We start from the raw sequence: 23,149 nt of genomic DNA, 5'->3' as shown, positions 1-23,149 counted from the left end.
GAACGGAGTGTTCTGAGGCTCCAACTCTGCTGGAGGGACTATGGGCTGCTTTTGTCTGGACAGGGCTATTCCCTGCCACATTTTCCCTCACCACCACCACCCATCCCCAAGACTTTCTTAGGGCTGTGATGTTAGAGGAAAACCAGAACCTCTTAACTCTGAGGTGGTGACTTCTGGTCTCAGGGGTCACTGCAATGACTCTGAACTGCAGACGGAGGACTGAATCAATCCACATGAGCTACGCATACATACGGGGGACTTTCAGAAAAACCACCCTTTGCAGCATATACCCTCCATCACTCCATCAATGCACCCACACGGTTTCTTTTTTCTTTTTGGCAGAATTAGGGTTTGAACTCAGGGCCTCATGCTTGCTAGGCAGGCACTCTGCCATTTGAACCATGCCCCAGTCCTTTTTGCTTTAGTTTATTGTTTTAGATAGGGGCCAGCCTCCTGCTATCCCACTACCTCCTCCTCCTGAATAGTTGGGATTACAGGAGTGCAATATCACATCTAATCCAGCCCCACTTTCTGAGAGTAGGAAAAGAAGATGGAGGGTACCAGGGATGGAAGGAGAGCTCAGGACAGTGGTGGTAGGGATGTACAGTGGGGTGAGGGATAGGTGTAGAGTGGGGTCTAACATATAGTAGACTGGTGGAAAATATATATGGTCAGGGAATGGTGGGAAGTGAGAGACTGGATGGGGCTGAGGTGAGAATGGGAAGAGGTCAAAGTGAAGAGAGGGTCAACACAGGGCTAAAGACTCAAAAGGTGGGTGGGCTCCAGGGTGTGGAGGAAATCATGGACTTGTTGAGTTTCAGAGTTGGGGGTATGGATTTTGATGGAGGTGAGGATGTGGAAAGGGTCAGAAGAGGGTCTTTATTTCTCATATTACCTCATAATAAGAAAGAGTTGAACATTTAACACTGGGTTTCATTTTCATTTTTGTTTGTTTGTTTTTCCAGTCACAAATAGATGTCAAAATGGGGGTCAAATGAAATAGCATAGGCCCTACCAAGTTCATGCCTCATGCCTAGGGTGGCAAGCACAAGTGTACCCCATGGTCATTTCCACCCCTCCTTCATCTCTGCCCTCACTCAGGGACTCTGTGGCCCAGTTCATACACCAACCCAGTGGGCATGCTCTGCAAACATCTAGGAATTAACCATGTGCCTTCTGAGGCATTAGGGCATTTGGAGAACTGGCCTATCAAGGAAGGTGTAACTGCTGAAGGGAATCCTTCATGCCTCTTCACTTATACTCTTCCACGGTCCCCATCTTTGCCATTAGAGGTGTATAAATCATGAGATTCCCATCTAAAAGACACAGACTGAACCATCTCCCTAGGTTCCCAGCATTTCCCCAACCCTAACTGTCCACTCCATACCACCAAGTAGCCCTGGCTTCATAGAGGCTGGCCCTGAGATTTGCCCAAAGGAGCCACTCACCGCAATGGAATAAGCCAGGAGCATGACAAGGATGACGGTAATAAAGCCTGAAATGTCGCCCCAGGCACGGCGCAGGGATGATGTGATCATGCTCATCTTGGGATTCAACCTGAGAAGATGCCAAAGCTTCACCGTGGACAGGAGGACCAGGAAGGCAGTGATGTATCCAAGGGCAGCGTCAGCTGCTGCTGTCTCACTGAAACTGACCCCCCTGTGGGACCAAAAGGGGAAGGCTCAGAGACCAGGGCTTTACAGCTGGAGTCCATCTGGATGCATTTGCTTTCTCACTGTCCCAGGATGCAGGACTAGACTTGCCATGATCGCAGAAGCCATAATGTCCAGAAGCAGGCCTAGAAGACAAAGTGGTCCCAGATCCCCAGCTAGGAGATGACGGTAATGGTGATGATGACGGTGGTGACACGAAGATGGTGATGAGAATAATGAGAGTGATGAGGATGGGGATGTGGATGACAGCGATGAAGATGTTACCGGGTGTGATGGGGATGATGGGGATGCAAGTGATAGTGATGGTGATGTTGAAGGTGGTGACAGTAATGATGGGGAAGAGAGGTGATTTTGGTGGTGATGGAAATCGTGATGATGGGGTCTTAAGGACTCAGCAACTTATTCATAGGGCCTTTAACTAGGCTTGATTAATGTGGAAGAATAGTGAAGGAGGAAGCATGTCAGGGTCAAGAAGATGGAGGGAAGGTACTTCTGTGAGCCTCCCTGCTTTGGGGTCACTAGGTGCCACGCCCACTGCACACTTGTCTGAGTGTATGTTCACAGCTTTCCTTATGGCTTTTTGTTTGTTTTTTAGTTGTTGTTTTCTTTTCTTTCTTTCTTTTTTTTTTTTTGCACTAGTGGGGCTTGAACTCAAGGTCTACACCTTGAGTCACCACCAGCCCTTTTTTGTGACGGGCTTTTTCAAGAGAGGGTCTCACAAACTATTTGCCTGAGCTGGCTTCAAGACTCAGTCCTCCTGATCTCTGCCTCCTGAGTAGCTAGGATTACAGGGGTGAGCCACTGGCGCCTGTTTCCCTTCTGTTTAAAGGAAGGGTGGAAAAACAATCCAATTGTGCTAAGTGAAGACATTATTAGATGTCTCATTTTAACTTCAAGATGAAGTGAGTCCTGCTATCTCCATTTCATAGATAAGGACGAGAGTTGATACAAAGTTACACAGTTAGTGTACTGGGAACACAACTTGTGAGTAGAAGAATGAGTTGGATCCAGGTGTATCTGATTTTTTAAGCCCAGGTTCTCTCCAATATCACACCTTGCCCTTCATTCTACTCTAGTTACTTTGAACGTCAAAATAGTCTTAATATTACTGTGACATTAAAAATGACATAGACTACATTGACATGAAGGAGAAAAATAAGTTATTGAAATATATGATCTCAAGTTTGTAGAAGCATTTAATACATATATAATTTTATATAATATAGCAATAACCATTAATATATAATATATAAACGCTATGAATTAGGGGGTCGAGGTTCTAGCCCAGTGGTAGAGTACATGGTGCAAGGCCCTGGGTTCATCTGCAGGACCAAAAATAAAAGTCATAGATATAAACTTCTATAAATAATATAATTGTAATATAGGCATATTAAATGTGATTAATTATGTAAGACCACCTTGTTCATGGATTTATTACACCCAGTTTTAACGAAGCACATGAAAAAATAAATAAATAATAAAAGAAATTAATTCAGGAAGTAGAGAAAAGGTTAGATCAAAAAGAATTAACCTAGAAGGTAACACACACGCACAGGAAATCAATGTGAGTCAACTCCCTGTATAGCTATCCTTATCTCAACCAGCAAAAACCCTTGTTCCTTCCTATTATTGCTTATACTCTCTCTACAACAAAATTAGAGATAAGGGCAAAATAGTTTCTGCTGGGTATTGGGGGGGGAGAGGGAGGGGGCGGAGTGGGTGGTAAGGGAGGGGGTGGGGGCAGGGGGGAGAAATGAACCAAGCCTTGTATGCACATATTAATAATAAAAGAAAAAAGAAAGAAATTTCAAAAACAAAAACGTTAAATTCCTGCCCATGCATTCTGTAGCTCAGTGGATGGGAGAAGCTCTCAGTCAGTCCCATGATATTGTCAGTTGTGTTTAAATCATGTGCTCTGCTGAGGGCTTCCCTGCCCTTCATTTTGTGAAAATATGCCTACTTTTTTTGTGAAAAAGTAAATGGGGCCCAAAATACCTTCCAAGCCAAACAGGGGCACTTAGTGTGCTTAACTGAAGTGATAAAGTGAAATTTTGAGATTTGTTTAAAGGCAGCATGTCTTTCCCCATGGGAAATGAATCAAGCATCCACAGTATTTGAGATGAGCAGCATGAAATAAGATCTAGTTTTTGGAGGCTGGGATTAATATGCACTACAATATTTATGGCAGTAATGAAGCCTACTCCATGCAGTTTCATGTTATGCCTGTTCGGATGTTCAGATCTACTGTACATACGGAAGAGACAAATTTGAGTACTTTTACAGTAGTGAACTCTGTGCATCCTGAGCAGTCACGATTTTTCCTCAATGGCGGTCTCTTTGGAACCATATACCTGTAGATACCAAGGGTCCACTATAAAGAATTACACACACATATGCATATATGTATGAATAGATGTATATCCTGCTAAGAAAGTAGACCAAACAACATATGCTTTAATGTATAAATGTTGAAGATATAAATAATTATGCACACATATGTGTGTGCATGTTTCTGTGTGTGTATGTATATACATATGCATGTGTATGTTTGTAGTACTAGGGATTAGAACCCAGGACCTCGGGCTTGCTAGGCAAGGCTTCTACCACTTGAGCTACACCCCTCGTCCTACATGTATTCTTCTAGGAAATAGACCAACCAATATGTGGTTTTAACGATGATGACAGGGATGAAAGGTGACAATGGGGTTGATAATGATATATTTAAATGCTGTTATTTTGAGATGGGGTCTCACTATGGTGCCCAAGTTGCACTCAAACTCCTGGGCTCAAATGGTCCTCCTGCCTCAGCTTCCCAAGTGCTTGGATTACAGATGTAAGCCACCATGCCTGGTATGACTCAAACTCTTTTAAATCTGTTTTTCTAGTTTAAAGTTGTATGTGGACATGTTTTTTCAGGTCAGCCTTACAGTCATGTTACTGAAGAAGCCTTTCTGAACAGGTTAATGAGAGCCTGCCTTCCCCCGCTGAGAGCTTTCCCTTACATTCTCTGAGCTCTTAGATGCCACTGAGGACAGCGCTCAGCAGAGCCACGCTTAGGGAGCAGATGTGTGGACTAGTTTTGCCACCTCAGGTCCTGGCCAGGCCTGAGTGAGAACCATGCTGCTACCTAAGTCTCTGGCCTTCCAGAGCCTCCCTCCTCTTCAAGCAGATAGGAGTTGCTGGAATGCATAGCTGCTATGGGCTCCTGCAGCCCTTCTTAGGTCTCTTAAAATACTTAACCCGCTCATGCAATTTTATTGCTCAATGTGTGGAAACAACAACAATCTGTGTGCCCTCCCTTATGGAGGCAATTGGCTTTCACTGAAACACGGTCTCAACCTTGACTACATATTAAAATAGCACAGGGAACATTGAAATACCAGGGGGGGACTACCTCCCAACACGGAACAAGTGGGTCTGGGAAGAGCCAGGATAGCAGGATTCATTCTTCCCCCTCCTTGATCCTACTGAGGGCCAAGGCTGAGAACCCTGGATTATGGAGCCAGGAAGCAAATCATTTGTCTTGAAAAGTGTTTAATTAAATTCAGGACCTGGGTTGGGGTGTACAGTGGTAGAATGTGTGCTTACCATGTATCAAGGCCCTGGGTTTCATCAGGTCCTGGCTGTAAAAACAGCTTATCTATTCTAACAACAAAATGAAATTTACAAGTTTCTGAAATAAAAACAAAACTTTGGTTAATAAATTAATCAAATTCAACTGAGGGTTCTAAGAGAAGTTTCAAACTTGAATGCACTTGGGTTTTCCAGGTGTGCTCGGTGGTAGAGCAAGCATGGGTTGAGTCCCTCGGTTTCAGGGTTCAATTCCCCAGCACACCAAAAAAAAAAAAAAAAGAGTTCAAACTATTCTCAGGTTTCTGTTACACTGGTAGCTTTTGTTTATGTTTTCTGACATGACATTCAGTATAAAAAAAGAAGTCTCAGCTGTGAAATTGTTTTCAACCCACACAAATAAGACCACCTGCATGGATGTAAAGGATGAAACATGTCTTCGATCATTTTGCAGAATCCCAGCATGACCAGTGGAGGACAGAGTGATGGTCACAACTTGTGGTCAATGACCTCACTCCTGGGTGACCTACAACGAACTCGGCATTGTTCCTTCCTAGAGCTTTGTTCTCTAGGCCGACAAACTTTCTCTGTACAGGGCCAGGGAGTCCACACTGGAGGCTGTGTAGCCCAGATGGGCTCTGTCACAATGACTCAATGCTGCCATGGTAGTGGGAAAGCAGCACACATTATGTGAGCAAATGCGTGTGTCAGTGTTACAGGAAAACTCTACTTACAGCTGGGTGTGGTGGTTCACATCTGTAATCCCAGCACTGGGGAGGCTGAGGTAGAAAGATGGGGGAGTTTGAGGCCATTCTGGGCTACACAGTGAGACTCTTATCTCAGAAAACCAAAACCAAAAACCAAACAAATAAAAAAAAATTATTAGCTGGGCACTGGTAGCTCACACCTGTAATCCTAGCTACTCAGGATTCAGAGATTAGGACAATCGAGGTTCAAAGCCAGCCTAGGCAAATAGTTTGCAAGAGCCTATCTCGAAAAGACTCATCATAAAAAAGGGCTGGTGGAGTGGCTCAAAGTGCAGGTCCTGAGTTCAAGCCCCAGCACCGCAAAAAACAAAAGACAAAACAAAACAAAAAAAAACTTTCTTTACAAAAGCAGGGCTGAATTTGCTCCCCATCCCCCTTGTTCTTTGTTGACCACTTCTAGAGCTAAAGAACTTGTACCTTTAAGTTTTAGAAATAACTTTTGCATCAGTTCGCCATCAGCTTGAATGAAAACAGAAGTGCTGCTTAAACGCCTTCACAGAGGGTAGAGTTTTTGTCACATGTTTGGTTTGAGAACGTGGGTGTAGCGCAAAGCAGAGCTCACTGCTGGTTTGTTGAATGGATGAGGCCATGTTAGAGTGGAGGTTGGGAATGGAGCTCAAATTCTGAGTCCTGCATTTGCTTGCTGTGGACATTGCGCAAACAACCCCTCTGAGCCTCATAACAGATGATGTCCTCATTTACATTAAGGGTGATGATGATGTCCTCTCTTAGTGGTCTCAGGAGGATTAAAGTAGGTGAGAAAGTGCTTTTATTATTATTATTTGATTTACTTTTTTGGTGGAAGTGGGGTTTGAACTCAAAGCTTCGCTCTTACAAAGGAAGCACTCTACCATTTGATCCACGCCTCCAGTCCATATGCTCTGGTTATTTTTGGAAATGGGGTCTCGTGAACTATGTGCCTGGGCTGGCCTCAAACAGTGATCCTCCTAATCTCAGCCTCCGTGAGCCACCGGTGCCCAGCAGAGAAAGTGCTCTTAAACTGGCATTTTTATGACAACCTGAAACTTCCAGTAATAACTTAATAAAGGTTAGATATAACATTTAAAAAGAGTGAGACAAGAAACGCAATTATCCAAGTAAAAGCCATTCAATCCTGGAACCACACAAACTCCACTTAAATTACTTCTTTGCCACCTTCAAGTCGCGCAGCCTTGTGGGTCCCATGACCTCTCTGAGCCTGAATTTCCCTGTTAGACGGGCAATGATAACATCTGCCCTCGTCGGTGGCTCAGTGTCATACGAATACATCAGACATATATCCACTCTGTGCTAGGGCTTTCAAGTTAATGTGCCCTGCCTAACACACAGAGGATACTTGACACATGGTAGCAGAGGCAGGCTTACTGGGGAACTACTCCTTGCAAAAGCTCTTCCCAAAGACTGGGGGGAACGTAAGCCGATGCTGCATGGCCCTGCAGATCGTATTATATTTTGCCTTAAAGAATTCTCTCCAATTGTGGATGCTCCAGGCCCCACACCTAAATCTAGGTGGTAGCTGCAGTTACTTCTGCTAGGAGTGCCTGTGATAGGCTAAAGGCCTTCAGAGTCCCCAGAGTCTCCCTCTGACAGCTGGAGAAAGAAGGACCAGCAGGGGCAGAGATGCTGAGAGGCAACCACTCACCCCCTCTGTGCTCCCAGTAGCGCTGGAGGTCACGCTCTGCCAGGATGGCCCTCTTCACAAACACTGCCAGGGCACTCCAGCTAGCCAGGATGATGACCAGTTCCAGAAGATTCCACTTGCTGCAGAAATAGCCCCACTTCTGCCTCCTCATGAACTTGCCCTGGGAAAGGAGCCCCCGGTGATTCAGAAGGCTGTGGCCTGACTGCCCCAACACACAGGAGGGCCCCTGGCAGGGTTACAAATCCTGGGGAAGCTCAGAGGCCCTAGTCTTAGGAGTCCCATGTCCCCCTCACCTGCACCACCATGTAATAGAAGAGGAAGACGAAGTAAATGAGCTCTGCTGCCACCACGAAGGGGTGCCAGCCGTCTGTGAAGAGGTACAGGCGCAGGTTCTGCAGGGCCACGTGTGTGAAGAAGGTTCCTGTGGGAGCAAAGCACTTTCTGCTCACCACAGCTGCTGCTCAGAGCCACCGCCTCTGACAGTAGCCTGACTCAAGCTTTTCTGAGGGCTGGCAGGCAGAGAAGACGAAGACACCCCAGGAACTAAGCGTGGACACGTGCCAGAGACGATGGATGCATCAGAAGGGACAAAGGCGCTGCAGTGGAAGATCCCCCCAACCCTCTACATAGGGGTGCATGGCACCTCCAGCCAGAGCACACCCACCAGGTTAACAGCAGTCTACTTACTCCAGGTGAAGACCAGTTTATCTAGTGACCAGTATGCCCAAAGAGTCAATCTGCTTTTAAAGACACTTGCCTGTCTTTTCCTTTTAAAAATCCCATTGTAATAATTTTTTAGTGACAAGGCCAGAGAAGAGCGGATCAAAGCTAGGGCAGCTCAGTGCCTTGCCTTTGAGGCTGGGGATACACAGCAGCAAGGTGAACCAAGACCCATACCTTCAAACTTCCCAAATAGCTATTTTCCCTGGAATCCTGGCCTGGGTACAGTGGGGCCCAGCTGGGTCAGGAGAGGCAGCCCAGTGGAGGGGGTCCAGGCGAGGCAGCTCACCCAGAGCGCTGGTCTCCAGTGTGAGTGTGACGATGCAAAACAGGTTGACATTGGCATTGTAGACAGTGAACTCCACAAACACAGCCCTTGTCAGAGTGTCCAGCCAGGTGTTGTCAAAGAGATACTGGAGAATTCTGTGGGGCAGAGGGGCATTTGGGATATTCTCCATCATGCGGGTGCCCCCGTCCCTCAGTTCCTGGACAATGCAAGATTTCCTGTTCAAACCCTGTCCTTCTGTCTCCACTCTGCTCCCAGACTGCTAGAGCTACTCCTGTGTGTGGTCACAGCTTGCCAGTCCATGGCATGATATGATATTTTGGTACTTACTGTCTCCTGCCGTTAGAACAGAGGTTCTCAAAAAGGGTGGGGGGAGGGCCCTTAGACTAGCATCCGGGAACTTGTTGGAAATACAGCTTCTCAGACTCCACCAAGAACTGATGCATTAGAAATGCCAGGTCTGGGGTCTAAGAATACGTGCTTGGGTGAGCCCTCTGTCCAGGGGAGTGGAATTCTTTTTAAGTCTGAGAACTGTGGTGTTGGAGGAACCACGTAAGCATCGGGGGCTTAGGTAGGCAGCAGCAGCAGCTGCCAGGGTCCTTTCTGGGTTGGCAGCTCCCACGAGACCAGCTCCTGAGATCTGACAGGTTGACATGGTGGAAAAAGCATGTGTCCTGGTGGTGGCAGAGGGACCTGGGCTCAAACCCTGGCTGTCTCTTGGGCAAGCTAATAACTTCTCCATGCCTTGGTTTCCTCATCTATGATGGTGTTAGCAACAGCACCTCCAGATCGTTGTGAGGAGAAAATGGAATTGTGTGTGTGTGTGTGTGTGTGTGTGTGTGTGTACACTAGCTGGAGAGGAACTTCCCTTCCAACTCTGGGAATGAAGTTTCCAGAGACCTGAAAATTCAATCTGAATGTTCCAGCCCCTTCCACAGTGACATAAATGAACTTGGCCCAGCTCTATTTTGAAGGCTGCATGATCTAATCCAACACGTACTATAGCAAATGTCTTTACTCAGCTGCAAAAGAATAGAGTCAGCATTACCTTGATGCACTTTGGCGATCAGTCCCCAAGGGGACGACATAGCCTCCTCCCCCATACACAGTGAGTTTGCCCCACATGGGATAACCTTGACGTTGGCTCTGGCTTTGGTACTGCCAAGCCTGGGGAAAGCCACTGCTGTTATTGAGGGTGGAGGCATTCCAACCCTCCCCATAATCTGCCAAGTCTTCCACATCCAGAGAATATGGTGCACGGCATCCATCAAAAGAAGCCAAGAGGCAAGAGGGCAAGAGCTTTCCCGGACCCTCACTTGGCGAATGTGGGCACTGCCAACCAGCTTGGCGTTCCCATCAGTGACAAAGCCTAAAGATGAAAAATAGGAGAGTAAGTCTAACAAGTGAAATCATCTTAACATATCCCTTGCTCGCTAGCCTGGATGCTGATATGAACTTCACTGCAGCCATTAGAGAGACAGCCAAGAGAGCTCATGGCCAAATATAGACTATGTTCATCCAGAGGACCTCCCATCTGTCCATCTTGGACCTATTCTACTCCCTGCGTAAGTTCTCACAGGGAACCCGTATCCTTCTCCTCAACCCTTCCATCCCAATGGTCACTGAGTCCCAGCAATGCTGCTGCGTCCTTGTTTTATGCATCCATCCCTTTTCTCCATCACCGTGTCCCTGCATCAACCCTCATCTTGTCTCCATGACATCCCGGCTCACTCACTCTCCACTCCAGGGCTCACGTGCTTCCAAAGCCATGTTGCTTCCTCTTGTAGAATCCACCCAAGGTACCCCCTAACCTGGAGGATACAATGTGAACATCTGAGCTCCTTCATGGCCTGGTCTTTATCTCTCTTGCTCTACTTCACTCACCCGCCATGATAGCTACATGTGTTGTAGTTTTAAGGCCCTGCTGTGGTGTGGTGGGCTTGGCTTGCCTCCCATTGTTCCTCCTGCCTAGCCAATTAAGACTTGCTTATCTCTCACTTAAGACATTCTCCAAGCTTTGTGGTGATTCACACCTGTAAACCCAGCATTTGTGAAGCTGAGACAGGAGGATTGGGAGTTTAAGACCAGCCTGCATTATACAGCAAGACTCTGTCTCAAAAAACAAAATAAGATATGCTCTCCACCTGGCTCAAGGAGGGCTGGTGGCCCCTCCCTGGTGTTAGCAGCAGCACCCACAGATCATTGTGAGGGGCCCTCTGAGGGGATCTCATTCATAGCATGATCCTGGGCTATTGTTTTTCTTATGAAAAATAGCAGGTGTCAGTGACTTACACCTGCTCCCAGATAGCAACATGTTCTAGGGGTCTGGTGCGAAGTTCTGAGGCCAGGGGACTGTACCTGGGTGATGACCATACAGGTTGTTCACGAGGGTGGTATTGGCCCACTCAAAGAACTCTTGGAAGCCCAACACAGCTGAGAAGGCTTGGGTGAAACTTTGCTCAAGGTGCCTGTGGAAGTGGTAGGCACTGGGGTCCCTCTGCCCATAGGCCACCAGCAACAGCATCCACAGGAAACCCAGGTATGCTGGAAAAGATGCACAGCCCCCACTGAGGCAGGGACCTTGACTCCCACCAAGTCCATAGCAGGAAGTAGAATGGTACAGAGCTCAGAACAGTTGCTAGCAGGACTGAACCCCTGGTTGCACTCCATCTCAGCTTCATGAATACTCCCCACTGCTCTTTCCTTCCTGCCAGTGCTGCTGGGATCACTTCTTACGTGAACTATGTGTCCAGGTCTGCATCTGAGGGACCCCATGAAGACATATACAAAAGGTCAGGGAAAGCCTTTCTGCAGGCACAGTGATTGGGCCAAGGAATAAGAAAATGTGGGAGAAAGGTGGACACATTTCATGCAGGTAAGATGACACAGTCTAGTCAAAAGCCAGGACTTGGACGAGGGCACAGAGTCCCAGGAGCTGTAGAAGCTGCTGTAGCTGCAGCTTGGGGCACAGGGAACCCAGAGGGGAGACTTGAGGTGGGTGGAGCCATAGGAGGGAGCTCAGACCTTAAAGTCAAAAGATTTTCAGTACAGTGAAACATCATCTAGGGAAACTGCGGTTCAGAAGTCCCTGTAAGGGACTTATGAAAGACTACAAGCTGAATCTAGGTTGAGAACCGTGCCTGGGAAGGCTGCCTACCAAGGATTTCTCTGATGAGGGCAAGTGCCTTCTGTTCCTTGAGGCGGATGTTTTTCATCTTCTCTACAGTGGTGGCAAGAAGTGGCTGGTAGTCCTCCTTGCTGCTACGTCTCCGTGTTTGGAACCGGGCATAGGGGCCTGTGTAGACAAGGATACCAGGGCAATCCCCACCCAGCAGTGGGACCAGGCTCTGAGTTTGCAACCAGAAGACCCACACTCACCAAATGTTATCACTACTTGACACTTCAGCCAATCCTCTAAGCGTGTATGGACCCAATTGTCTTGGATTTATGGCTTTCAGTCACCCTCCTCCCCCACTGCCAACAGCATTTGTCATCTCTTGCCTCCCTCCTTCCTGGTCTCCCCATTTCCACTTGTGACCTAATACCTAAGGTCTCCAAAATCAACCACAGTAATCCTTATAAAATTTTAAAAAACCAAGGCCCTGCAGGATCTGTTTCCTTGGCCCTTTCCACCCTCAGCTTACACCATCTCCACCATCCCAACATCCTGTACTCCTGCCGTACTGTCAGTGGTTGCTGTAAAATGATCATTTCCACTGCACCTCAGAGCCTTTGCACATGTCCCGTGTGCAGTTCCTCCTATTCCCCATACTTCAGGGGATAACTTAGGTGCCACCTCAGCAGAGAGGACTGCCCTGTTTGGTTCCTCCTCAAACACACCACCCCCCCCCTCCGTTCTCTCCAGAATTCACACTGAGATGTCACCTCCCCAGATGGCCTGCTTATTCCAGGAGCAGTGACCCATTCCATCCAGTCAGTGCCCTGTTGCCTGGAGCTGGGGGTAGGGTAGGGAGTGACTTCAGATGGGCCAAAGGGCCCCTCCTGAGGTGACAAAGCTTCTTCAAATCTGGATTGCAACAATGGTGACAAAACTCTGTAAATTTACTACATTTTAATTGAATGCCACTAATGGGTGAATTTTGTGTAAATTATGTCCCTGAGCCTTCACTGTCTGGCACACAGACAGAGCTCCCTGAAGATTTGCCAAAAGAATAACTGAATGAATATTTAATTGGTCTAGAGGCTGGCGTCTCTTTGGAGAAAAATTACTCTGTCTTGAAAGATTTTAATGGGCTTTTGGAAGTGCAAGGCCAAAACTCTATCCTAAAGTAGAAGAATTCAGGCCCAGAAAGAGGCCTGCACTGCATAACGATGTGTGCATGGGGGCTTTGGTTTGCTGGTTCCTGACTATGTTCCCTGTAAATAAAAAAATGACTCATAGAAGTTTGATTCTGTGCTGTTGGCTTGTGTGTTTGTGTGCTCTTGTTGTCAGCAACCTCAGGGTTCCAGTTAGGAAGTTAGAAGTCAGACTGAGCCTCCTAGGCCAGAGGTCACAGTGCTATGTCCTTGTAAATCTTCATACAAGCAGGCAGGGGGACAGGGGGTTTTAGCTCAAGTGGTAGAGTGCTTGAGGCGTGGAGTTCAGTCCCCAGTACCGCAAAAACCAAAACCCAAACCAAAAGAGGTATGGGGAAGAGTTGGCCCACTGATTTTCCTAAAAGGTAGTTTGAAGCCACTTTTTGCAGCCCACCTACAAGTTGAATGTCTTTTGGTTTTCATTCTAAAGCCCAGCCACTTGTGTCTGGGGAAGAAAGCTGCATGCTTGGGATTACACAGAGAATGGCCAAGGCAGGGAGTTGGGCTCCCAATGGGCTCTTCTGGCTGAAGGACCAGGCTAGGGTATCAGAGAAATAAGAAGGTTAACACTTTTTCTGGCTGCTTTGGGATGTCACAAATCCCAGTGAAGGCTAGTGCAGAATGAAGTCTGGGAATCAGTGAGGCCCAGGACCCCCCAGAGGCTGGATTCCACAGGCATACTCCACCTCTCAAGACCACCAGGCAGCCAGACCAGTGCCCCTCCCACCAAGGCCCCATTACCTGGGCCACGCAGATATCTTGGCAGGAAGGGCGCAGTGTCGTCCTCATCTTCTCTCTTCAAGACCGATGCAAAGAAAGCAGCAAAGCCCAGCACCTGGAACTCACCTGGTATGAGCCCCAAGCCTGTGCTGGTGGCTCTCAAGGACTGGTCTGAGGGAACAAGCCTGGGCCCCTTCTGTGCAATAGGTATAGGAGCTAGGCTCGAAAGCATCCCATGGGAAAGGTTACTCTCTTCAGAGACCAGTTGTTAGGAGGAGGAAGGGCCACTATCAGAGAATCTGGCAAGTCCTTGAACTCACCTGAGCCTTCTCACCTGGTGACCTGCCTAGGGCGACTTCACCCCTCACCTGCTGTGCACAAGCAGCAGGATTCTGTGGTTTGGTTGGGAGTAAAGAGTCAGGACACACCCTGCTCATCATAGTCCAGCCTAGCTTAGTGGGGAGGCCACAAAGGTTTTTTGAGTCTTATCATAGAGGCTGTTCAGGATACCCGGGGGGAACAAGAGGGTAGAACAGGTGTGCGGGACTTGGCAATTCTCACAGTTGTAAAGAGTTACTTAAGTGTTCCCCTCTTCCTGCAGTCTCCCCCACCCTGCCACCCATCCCAACAGAGTATCTCTTCCTCCAGGGGTTCCCCAGGGATTGCCTCCTGCCTGAGCTCCCAGAGGAAGCTGTGCCCCCCACTGCCCAGCTCCAGGTCTGAGTTTAGAACTTCTACAACTCTAATATATAGTTTGTGGGGAATTTCACTTTTTAATGCACACATTTAATGCCTGGGTGTTTTTTCTGAAGGAATGTTCCTTTAGACTGTAGTCCTATCTCACAGTCAAAAGCAACTCAGAATTGAGGAAGCAGGTATTACACATAATCACATATGCAGATAGGCTAGGGCAAGGTATCTGTGATCTTGAGTTCTTTCTTTTCAGGAGGGTGCTGATGATCAATCCCCAGGCCTTGTATGCTAGGTAATCGCTCTGCCGCCCAGCTACATCCCTACCCGCTGTGATCTTCTTAACCTCAAGTTTTCTTACATATAAAATTTCTTGCAATCCTAAGGATGATGGCGATTATGAAATTTGAGCCTCCCAGTACAACACTAAGCCTGGAGTGTCCAATAACTTGGGTTTTTATGGTAATCATCCCTGGTATCCTCCCTGCCCAGGGCCTGCACAGAAGTGGTACGCTATGAACGTACGTTGAGTGAATAAAGGAATGGCTGGAGCCCAAGGATAGGACTACTCCTAGGAGGCCGGGGGTGGGAAGAAGAGAGGAGGGGAACCGTTTTGGAGCAGGGGTCCTGACCTTTAGGGGCTGGGTGATGAACACACTCTCCACAAGGGAGACAGCCATGGAGATGAGCCACCTGAGGGAACTGGCCCTCCCATAGTGCAAGCCATAGAGCATGGTGAAGAAGGCTGCCATACCGCTGGTGGTCACCACCAGGAACCAGCCCACCAAGACACACCACCAGGGCAGGCTACCAGGGGGCCTGCTGGCCCGAGGAGTGCTGCAAAGGAGAGTGGACAGATACAGTCAGGGTGCCAGCAGTGGGCTCAAGTTCAAATCCCACTCCGAGCTCATCATCTGCGTGACGTTGACCTGTCAGACCCTCAGTTTCTCCTCTGTAACATGTCCCTACCTCAGAAGGCCATCTCTGTACTTTGCTAAGTAACAAAAGTGGCATTTATTCAGTGCATTCTAGAGGATGCTACCCTTTTCAGTTGCTGTACACAGATTGGCTCTATTATTCCTCATAGCAAGCCTAGAAGGCTGGTTCTACAGAATTTAAAAATTTTTTATTGTGAAAATGTCTCATCTTACAAAACCAGTAAGCACAGCAAACCCCCAGTTTCCTCCATTGGTTTCAGCAACTGTCACCACACGTCATACTTGTTCCATCTCTCCCCACCTCCCCCACTCCTATTCCTTTATATGGTGGATGGGACATGGTACAAAACTATCCCTCATTACTTCAGAATGCATCTCAAAAATGATCATTTTCTCACTACGTCATTGTCACATCTAACAAATTAATAAGAATTCCTTAATGTCATCCGATTACCTGTCTCTGTTCGAAGTTCACTGGTTATCTTAAAAAGGGCACTTTATTTTACGTTTGAATCAGGACAGCAACGCTAGCATTCCCATTTTACAGATGAAGAAACCGAGGCTCAGAGAGGATGCAGGACTGTACGAGGGTGCACAGCTAGGAAACAGCCGTGCGAATACGATTGTAAATTGTGAAAAGTGCTGCACAAACGGCGGCGAGTGTCTTCCAGCAAACAGCCCTATTTGCCCTGGCCTCCCTGAGCATCCCCAGAAATCCTGAATCCCTTCCTCCTGGAGGTCTGGGTGGACGGCTATCCCTCTAAGGTTGGTCAGGATGTCCTGTCCCACAGCCCCAAGCTGGAGAGGGCAGAAGCCCACTCAGCCCCCCGAGAAGAGGATTACCTGGCACACGCTGGGGGCAGGAGGCCAGGCTGTCCCCTAAGGCAGCTCTTCAGGGTCTGCAGCTGCCTGAGGGCCTGGGCATGGCTGTGGTGCTTCGGGAACCCCCTGGGCCCCACCAGCTGCAGCTCTTGTTCCATGCATTCCAGCTGAAGGTAGAGACACTGCCTGTAGGTGCTGTCCTTCCAAGAGCCACTCTGGGCCAGCTTGGGCTTGAGGTGCTGTGTTTTCTCTGGGGAGCGAGGGGGAACGTGATCAGCTGGTGCCAAGTGACAGTAAACCAGCAACAATAAAAACAACAGTAAGAGTAGTGGCTTTGAGTTTAAACAACTGCATGCCAAGCGGTGAGAAAGCTGAGGTGTCAAGAGACTGAGGAGTGAGGGTCTAGGGTCACAGGCCAGCCAGGATTTGATTTTTTCATTTAGATTTTTCCTGGGGACAGTTCCAAAGTTTCCTTCCACACAGAGAAGAGCTAGGAGAGGTGACATGCTTCTAATCCTAGCTACTTGGAGGTGGATGTAGGATGACCTCGAGTTTAAGGCTAACCTGGGCAAAGATCACCAGGGAGACCCTGTCTCAAAAACAAAATGAAAACCAAAGGACTAGGTGTGGCTCAAGTGGTAGAGCAAGTTGCCTAGTATGCGCGAGGCCCTGCCCTGGGTTCAATCACCAATAACGAGAGAGAGAGAGAGAGAGAGAGAGAGAGAGAGAGAGAGAGAGAGAGAATACCATGTCCACCACCACATTGCAACAATTAGTTCTTTTGGCCAATCTTGTCTCATCTCTGCCCCCAACATTCTGCTCCCAAAGTGTGTTTTAAGGCCACTCCTAGACATGGTATTATCTCATCTACAATTACTTCTGTTTTATCTAGTGTCAAAGATGGCGTACGTCTTGATCCTGTGTTTTCACACTTTCAGTTATGAAACGTTCCAAACATACAGAAGCGAGGGGGTGACGAGATGAATCAGCTCCCAGCTGCTCTGCTTGCACCCACCCACTCTCTCCACACGGACAGCTCTGAAGAAGATTCCAGAGCACACGTCATCTCATGAAATAATTTAGACATTTCTGTAGAAAATAAGGACTTACACCACTGTGACGGCATTATGAATTTTAAAATGATTAAAAATCATTAACTGTCCAATATCTATCCGTCACCATCCCCCTCTTCATCCCCCTCTTTAGCTCATGCGTGTTTGCTTTCTACGGTTGGTTTGGTTCATATTTCAGATTCCTAAGTTGGGTGTGGGGGGGTGTGTGGTGCTGGGGATCTAGTTCAGGGCCTCACACATACTAGGCAAGCATTCTACCACCGAGGTACACCTCAAGCCCTCTAAGAGTTTTCATTTGTTTGGTTTTGGTTTGGAGACAGGGTCTTTCTATGTAGTCCAGGCTGAGATCCTCCTACTTTAGCCTCTCAAAAGCTTGGATTATAGGCATGTGCTACCACGCTTGCTTAAATTTTTCTTGAAAACATCTTTTTGTTTAAATTAGAGAGGTAACATATCTATTATAGAAAAAGTTCAAACCTTTCCACCAAGCCCTATGCCTTTTAAGAGAAATTTGGCCTGTGCCAAATTGGTCGAGCCAGGCCCCAGTCTCTGGGCCAGCTTGCAGGCTAGTACCCAGGGACACATTGTCCTGTGGCAATATGGGTTGGGCTCTGGACCAGTTCACTGTCCCTAGGGGCAATTGGGTGTTGGAGATGGCCATCTGGAGCCCTTTCCTCCATGGCCTCTCCCTCAGTCACCAGTGACAGATGAATGAGGAAGAAAAAAGTGTGCCCAGAGAAGGTTGTGACTAAAAAATGTGTATCACAGATAGATGCTGACTCTAGCTAGGTAAATGCCTGGGACAAAGTCTACTCTCACCCCCTCTGACTGGAAGCCTCCTCCCTCACCCTCCCTCACGGAAGCCACAGCTAGAGTTGTGTCAACACTCTGTGTTGCAAGACCTGCTAATGTTTTGGGAAGACACCATCCCTGCCAATCATAACACCACTTACTGAATGCCTGTTCTGTGCCAGGTGAGACCTAAGCATTTTTTATGTCCTACAATCTCATTCAGTCCTCACAGCAAGCTGCGAAGCCAGCTGGCTCAATACTCCTCTTTCATAGAGAAAGAAAGTGCATCTCTGAGAGGTTGAGCAACTTGACCCAAGCTGCAGAGCTGCCCTTGCACCCTGTCTGGCTGTATTCTTAAGGGCCACTTAAGGCCCACTTAAGGGTCCTGGTCCACTGCCAGGATGTCCAACTGTTACTACCAAAAGCCCCAAACCCAGGGCTAAGTGTCCAGTGCAAACACAGCCCTGTAGAGATGGCCTTATAGACTGCACATGCCTGCTCCCAGGACATACTCCTTCCTGCCACTGCAGCATGGGGTCAGCGTGGGCCTGGCCATGACAGCCCCAGTCCTACAGTTAGGAGGTGAGGCGTCCACCTTCCACGTGCGTGGAAAGCACCCCAGTAACTGGCATAAAGCACCCTTGCCTGGCCTCCCCACAGACCATCGAGCTCACTCCATCTGGGCTGGAGCCAAGTTCACGAAAGCAAATTGCCCATTCTGCAGACCACACTTACAGTGACCAGCATCCAGCGCACACTGGTAGCATTCCAACCCCCTCCCTCCCAGCCACAAAGAAGCTGTAGAGCATTTCCATCCGTCCTAGGGATGGTGCTGCTCTCAACACCAGCAGTGTGGATCTGGTCAGAAAACTGCCAGAGTTTGAACCAGAAATGTCCCCCAAAGGACCGTGTGTTAAAGGCCTGGTCACTGTCTGTGGTGCTACTGGGAGGTGGTGGAACCTTTAGATGGTGGGGCCTAGTGAAAGGACATTAGGTCACTTGAGGGTGCTATTGAAGGGAATATTGGGACCTTGGCTGTTCTCCCTCCCTCTCCCCCACCACCCCTCCAGCCACCATAGTGTTCTGCCTCCAGGCCCAAAGCAACAGGGCCATGGCCTGAAACAGTGAGCCAAACAAACCTTTCCTCCTTACAAGTTATTACCTCGGGTAATTTATAACAGTGATGGTAAGCTCACTACACAGGCAGGAAAGGGGCAAGAGAGGACTCAGGAAGCCAGCTTAAATCAGAACAATATGCCTCAGGTAGAACTTAATAAAATGTCACTAAATTCCAGCGGGATATTGTTGCAGAAGGCTAGCATTTGAGACAAATTACCTACGCCAAACATGATTAACAAGTGGCCGAACAGCACTGAAGACACAGTGGCACCAATTGAGATTTTTCCTTGACTTCCTGACCTAATGATGAGGAATGAAAGCGAAGGTGGAAAAGAACTTTTTCCATCTGTGTTTCACTGCCCTGTTTATCGTCTTGTGGTCCTGCCCCCCCACCCCCACATTTGGAAGTGCATCTAGTTCAACTTGAAGCCCCTGACACTTGACAGGAGAAAGGAACTGAGGCTCAGAGAACGGAGGCAACTTGCCAAGGTCACACAGCTGCTCCATAGGGGAGCCAGTACCCAAAGGTGGTCCTTCTGAGCAAAGGTGAGACGAATGGAGAGCTCCCACCTCAAGAAGGTACGGACTGCAAGCAGCATTCGTTATTTGACCATAAGCGGGTTGGATGCAAGGGGAATCTTAAGGACCAAAAACCAGGGGATCAGGAGCTTTATTATAGCCAGGAGGTTTGGGTTGGTCCCTGAGGAAGGGCCGCTTAAGCCAGGACTAAAGACTGAGTACGAGTTGGCCAGGCAAAGGAGGAAAAACATTCAAGGGATAGTGGGAGGCAGCTTGGCATTTGAGAATAGCAGATGCCCGTGAGATATAGAGGGAGTGAGGGAGAACCCAGCACAGCTCCTTAAATCCTCAGTGATCCAGACATGGCCCTCTGACCTGGCCAGATAGCCACCTGGCTGCAGAAAGCCACTTCCCTTGGCACTGGAATGTCCAGGACTTACTTTTCACATGCATAGTCCCAAGAGTGAGCGCAAAAGAGTCCTCTGTCTTTTTGCTTTCCTCCCAAAACCCCTGCCGGGCCATGTTCTGCAGACAAACGATGTCTTCCACCAAGGCCAGGAGGTTGTTGATGTCCATCAAACTCGCAGAGTCCCAGCCCAAGGCTGGCAGTGGGGTCTTCAGAGCTTTAAATAGTGAGCTGACCAATCTCCACATGTCCTGCAAGGCAGCCCAGGCAAGGTGAGAGGACGTGAGCAGCAGCAAGGGGGTGCAGTGAAGCACTCAAGAGCATGCATCTTGGGCCTGGTGATCTGCCTTTGAACCCCAGCTCTGCCTACTGAGGCACAATCTTGACCTCCTTGAACCTCTGTTCCATCACCTCTAAAATCCCTCTTCTAGGGTTCAAGGCTGTATTCCTCAAAATGAGCACCCAGTAAGTGCTCAATAAAAACTTGTGCAGTACATGAGTGCAGGGGAGGAGTCTCTCCTGTGGGCTTTCAGTCTGGGAGTCTGTAATGAGGGTGGAATATTTTACACACAATAAATACTCAAAAATCTGCATGTGCACGTATGTGTACACGCACATATGTGCTCCTGCTGAGGAATCTCAGCACTAAGACTGTCATACAACACAGGTATGCCAGGCCCCAAGCCTCAGCTGCACTCCCACTTCTGTCACACCACACACACACCAGCTGAGGTGGAGGATATACTTTGGTCACTGCTTCAGGGGTCAGAAGGCTATCCTCCACTGGCTGTGGTGAGGGAGTCAGGCTGAGGAGCCCGTGGTCTTTTTTCCCAGGGTTCTGATCCTCTGTGACCCGAGGACGGGCATTTCGAAAGCTCTGGACGATCACGAGGTTGATGGGGAACATGAGGACAGAGCTCTCCAGTCCAATCATCACTTCTTGCCACGTGAACTCAATTTTGCCTGGAGAAGAGGGAGGGACAGGTCAAAGAGAGAGATAGCACCCAGAGCCCAGGCCTGCCCAACCCTTACAGAAGGTGGCTGAGCACTGAAGTCTCAGCCAGGCCCAATTCCTGTAAGTCTGGGATGTCCTGCCTGATAAGAGGGTCTTTGTTTACCTGGGGCCTTGGGCTACATCAGATAGTCGGTGCTAAGAATATGGTTTCTAGTGGACCTGAGCCAAATGCATGACTTCTGGATGGGCTGGAGGCTAAGGTCAGTCACACAGTGGGCAGCCACTTTCCACACGTGACCAAGCCTCCATGAAAATTCTGGATCACGGTAGCATTGCTGGGACAGTGAAGTCTGATAGCCACCAGGCACTAGCCCTGAATATCGTGACAGCCAGAATTACCCAAGTCCATCTTTTGCTCAGCTGGGTCTTTGGGGACACCCCAGAACATGATACTGGTGAGCATGGTGCAGAGGAGCAAGGAGAAGCAGCAGGACACCCTCTGCACACGCGTGAAGCTGCTCCGAGCCAAGCTGCTGAAGACAGAGTACCAAAGGTGCCCTTCCTGGAAGCCCGAGGAGGTTTTCATGAAAAACAGGTGGCTGCAGGCAGGAGGGAGAGAGGGAAGAACAGGTATTTAGAGGGACAGGGTGGAGAGGGACTGGTCTCTTTGGAGCACTCTTAGCATGAGAGGGAGGAAGAAAGAGAAGGATTTGCTCCTAAGATTTGCCCTATACATTTTTTCTATTATAGATGAAATCCAGCATCCTATCAGCATCAGAAGTTAATGATAGGAACTCTGAAATGAGCTGTGTTGTAATCCTAGCCTGTCTTCTTACCAGCTCTGTGACTTCAGGCAAGTGATGTTACCCTTTGTGCCTCAGTTTACTTGTCTATAAAATGGAGATAATAACAGAACCTACCTCAGTAGATGGTCAAAAAGATTCAAAGCCACCATTTTTGTAAAGCATTTGAGACAGTACTAGCACGCAGGTGAGTGTTCAATTGGTATCCATATTATTATTTTTACTATAATTATAATAATTACAATATAATCACAGTATCATTAGTTTTTTTGTAATTAGAGCACTAGAGGATAGTGGTTAAAAATCCCCAGATTTGGGTTCAAACTGGGCTCCGTTTGAGAGAATAAAAATTACAAGGCAGTCTCTGAAAATGGCGCCCCATTATCATTAAGACCGTGTTGTTTCCCTGGGAGTAGAATATAGTTTAAGGGTGACCCAAGGGCCTAAATTGTTCAGAGCATCTTCAGAATTGGGTTTCCAGTTGGAGCCTATACCGCTTGGTCAAGGTCAGCACTCTCTAAGGCCATCCAATAACCTGACCACCACTCTAGGGCTTGTGAGTGGACTATCTTTAAAGGTACACGAAGAGAGAGGCCAATTGCCAACAGTGATTTTCTACATTGCCTTATTCATTCAACAAATATATGTTGAGCCCAGTGCTGTGTGCCAGGCACTGTGCTGGGTACCAGGGATCCATGGCAAGGAGGACCCAGCCCTATCTTCAGAGAGCTCCTCTCTAGGTTCCAGGCACCCCATCCTCTGATGCAGCAGAGTCATAGTACTTGTTCATGGGGTGAAGAACTTACTCCGAGCCACACACCATGTTAAACACGTGACAAATGTCACTCCATGGGATGTGCATGTCCCCTGGGGTGGGGACATTGAACAACTCTTAGATATAGAGGCTGAGCCCTTCAGAGGTTACGTGACTGTCCATGTTCATATAGCAAGCCACTGGCAGGCATGAGGGATGCACCGTCCATATCACTGTCTGTGTTGTATCTCTTGCTGTGTCCAAGTCTCTAATTTAGGTTCTTCCCTCTTGGAGGCCCTAATGGGCAGTTGGAAGGAAAGCCACCTGCACAAACACTCTGGAAACAGACTACTGCCCATTGATAAGACTGGATGAATTCACTGTGTGACGTCCATTCTGTGGACTATTACAAAACCAGTAAGAAAATACCTTGACCCAAACATCATCTCCCAAAAGGATGGTCACCATACATTATTAAAGAAAAAGGCAACACATTTAGAGTAACGTGCCACTTCAAAAGATATAAGGCTGGGCGCAGTGGTTAACGCTGTAGCTAGGTTTATCCCTAGCTACTAGAGAGGCA

General features: G+C 48.1%; 1 protein-coding gene across 1 annotated transcript in view; it reads right to left on the bottom strand.

Annotated features, from left to right (window-relative positions):
* The window catches only part of LOC109696643 (polycystin-1-like protein 2), an 80,780-nt gene that overhangs the window by 2,891 nt on the left and 54,740 nt on the right, over positions 1-23,149 (bottom strand). The window contains 14 exon segments of the mRNA XM_074056923.1: positions 1,442-1,659; positions 7,649-7,812; positions 7,946-8,073; positions 8,662-8,795; positions 9,707-9,938; positions 9,941-10,027; positions 11,017-11,202; positions 11,816-11,953; positions 13,717-13,810; positions 15,018-15,222; positions 16,167-16,395; positions 20,089-20,305; positions 20,800-21,017; positions 21,409-21,608. Coding sequence (XP_073913024.1) covers positions 1,442-1,659; positions 7,649-7,812; positions 7,946-8,073; positions 8,662-8,795; positions 9,707-9,938; positions 9,941-10,027; positions 11,017-11,202; positions 11,816-11,953; positions 13,717-13,810; positions 15,018-15,222; positions 16,167-16,395; positions 20,089-20,305; positions 20,800-21,017; positions 21,409-21,608 — 2,450 coding nt within the window.

The sequence above is a fragment of the Castor canadensis genome, chromosome 15, assembly GCF_047511655.1.
Source record: "Castor canadensis chromosome 15, mCasCan1.hap1v2, whole genome shotgun sequence".
In the NCBI taxonomy this organism is placed as follows: domain Eukaryota; kingdom Metazoa; phylum Chordata; class Mammalia; order Rodentia; family Castoridae; genus Castor; species Castor canadensis.
Note: the sequence above shows the minus strand (reverse complement) of the source record. Positions and strands in the feature narration are given on the sequence as shown.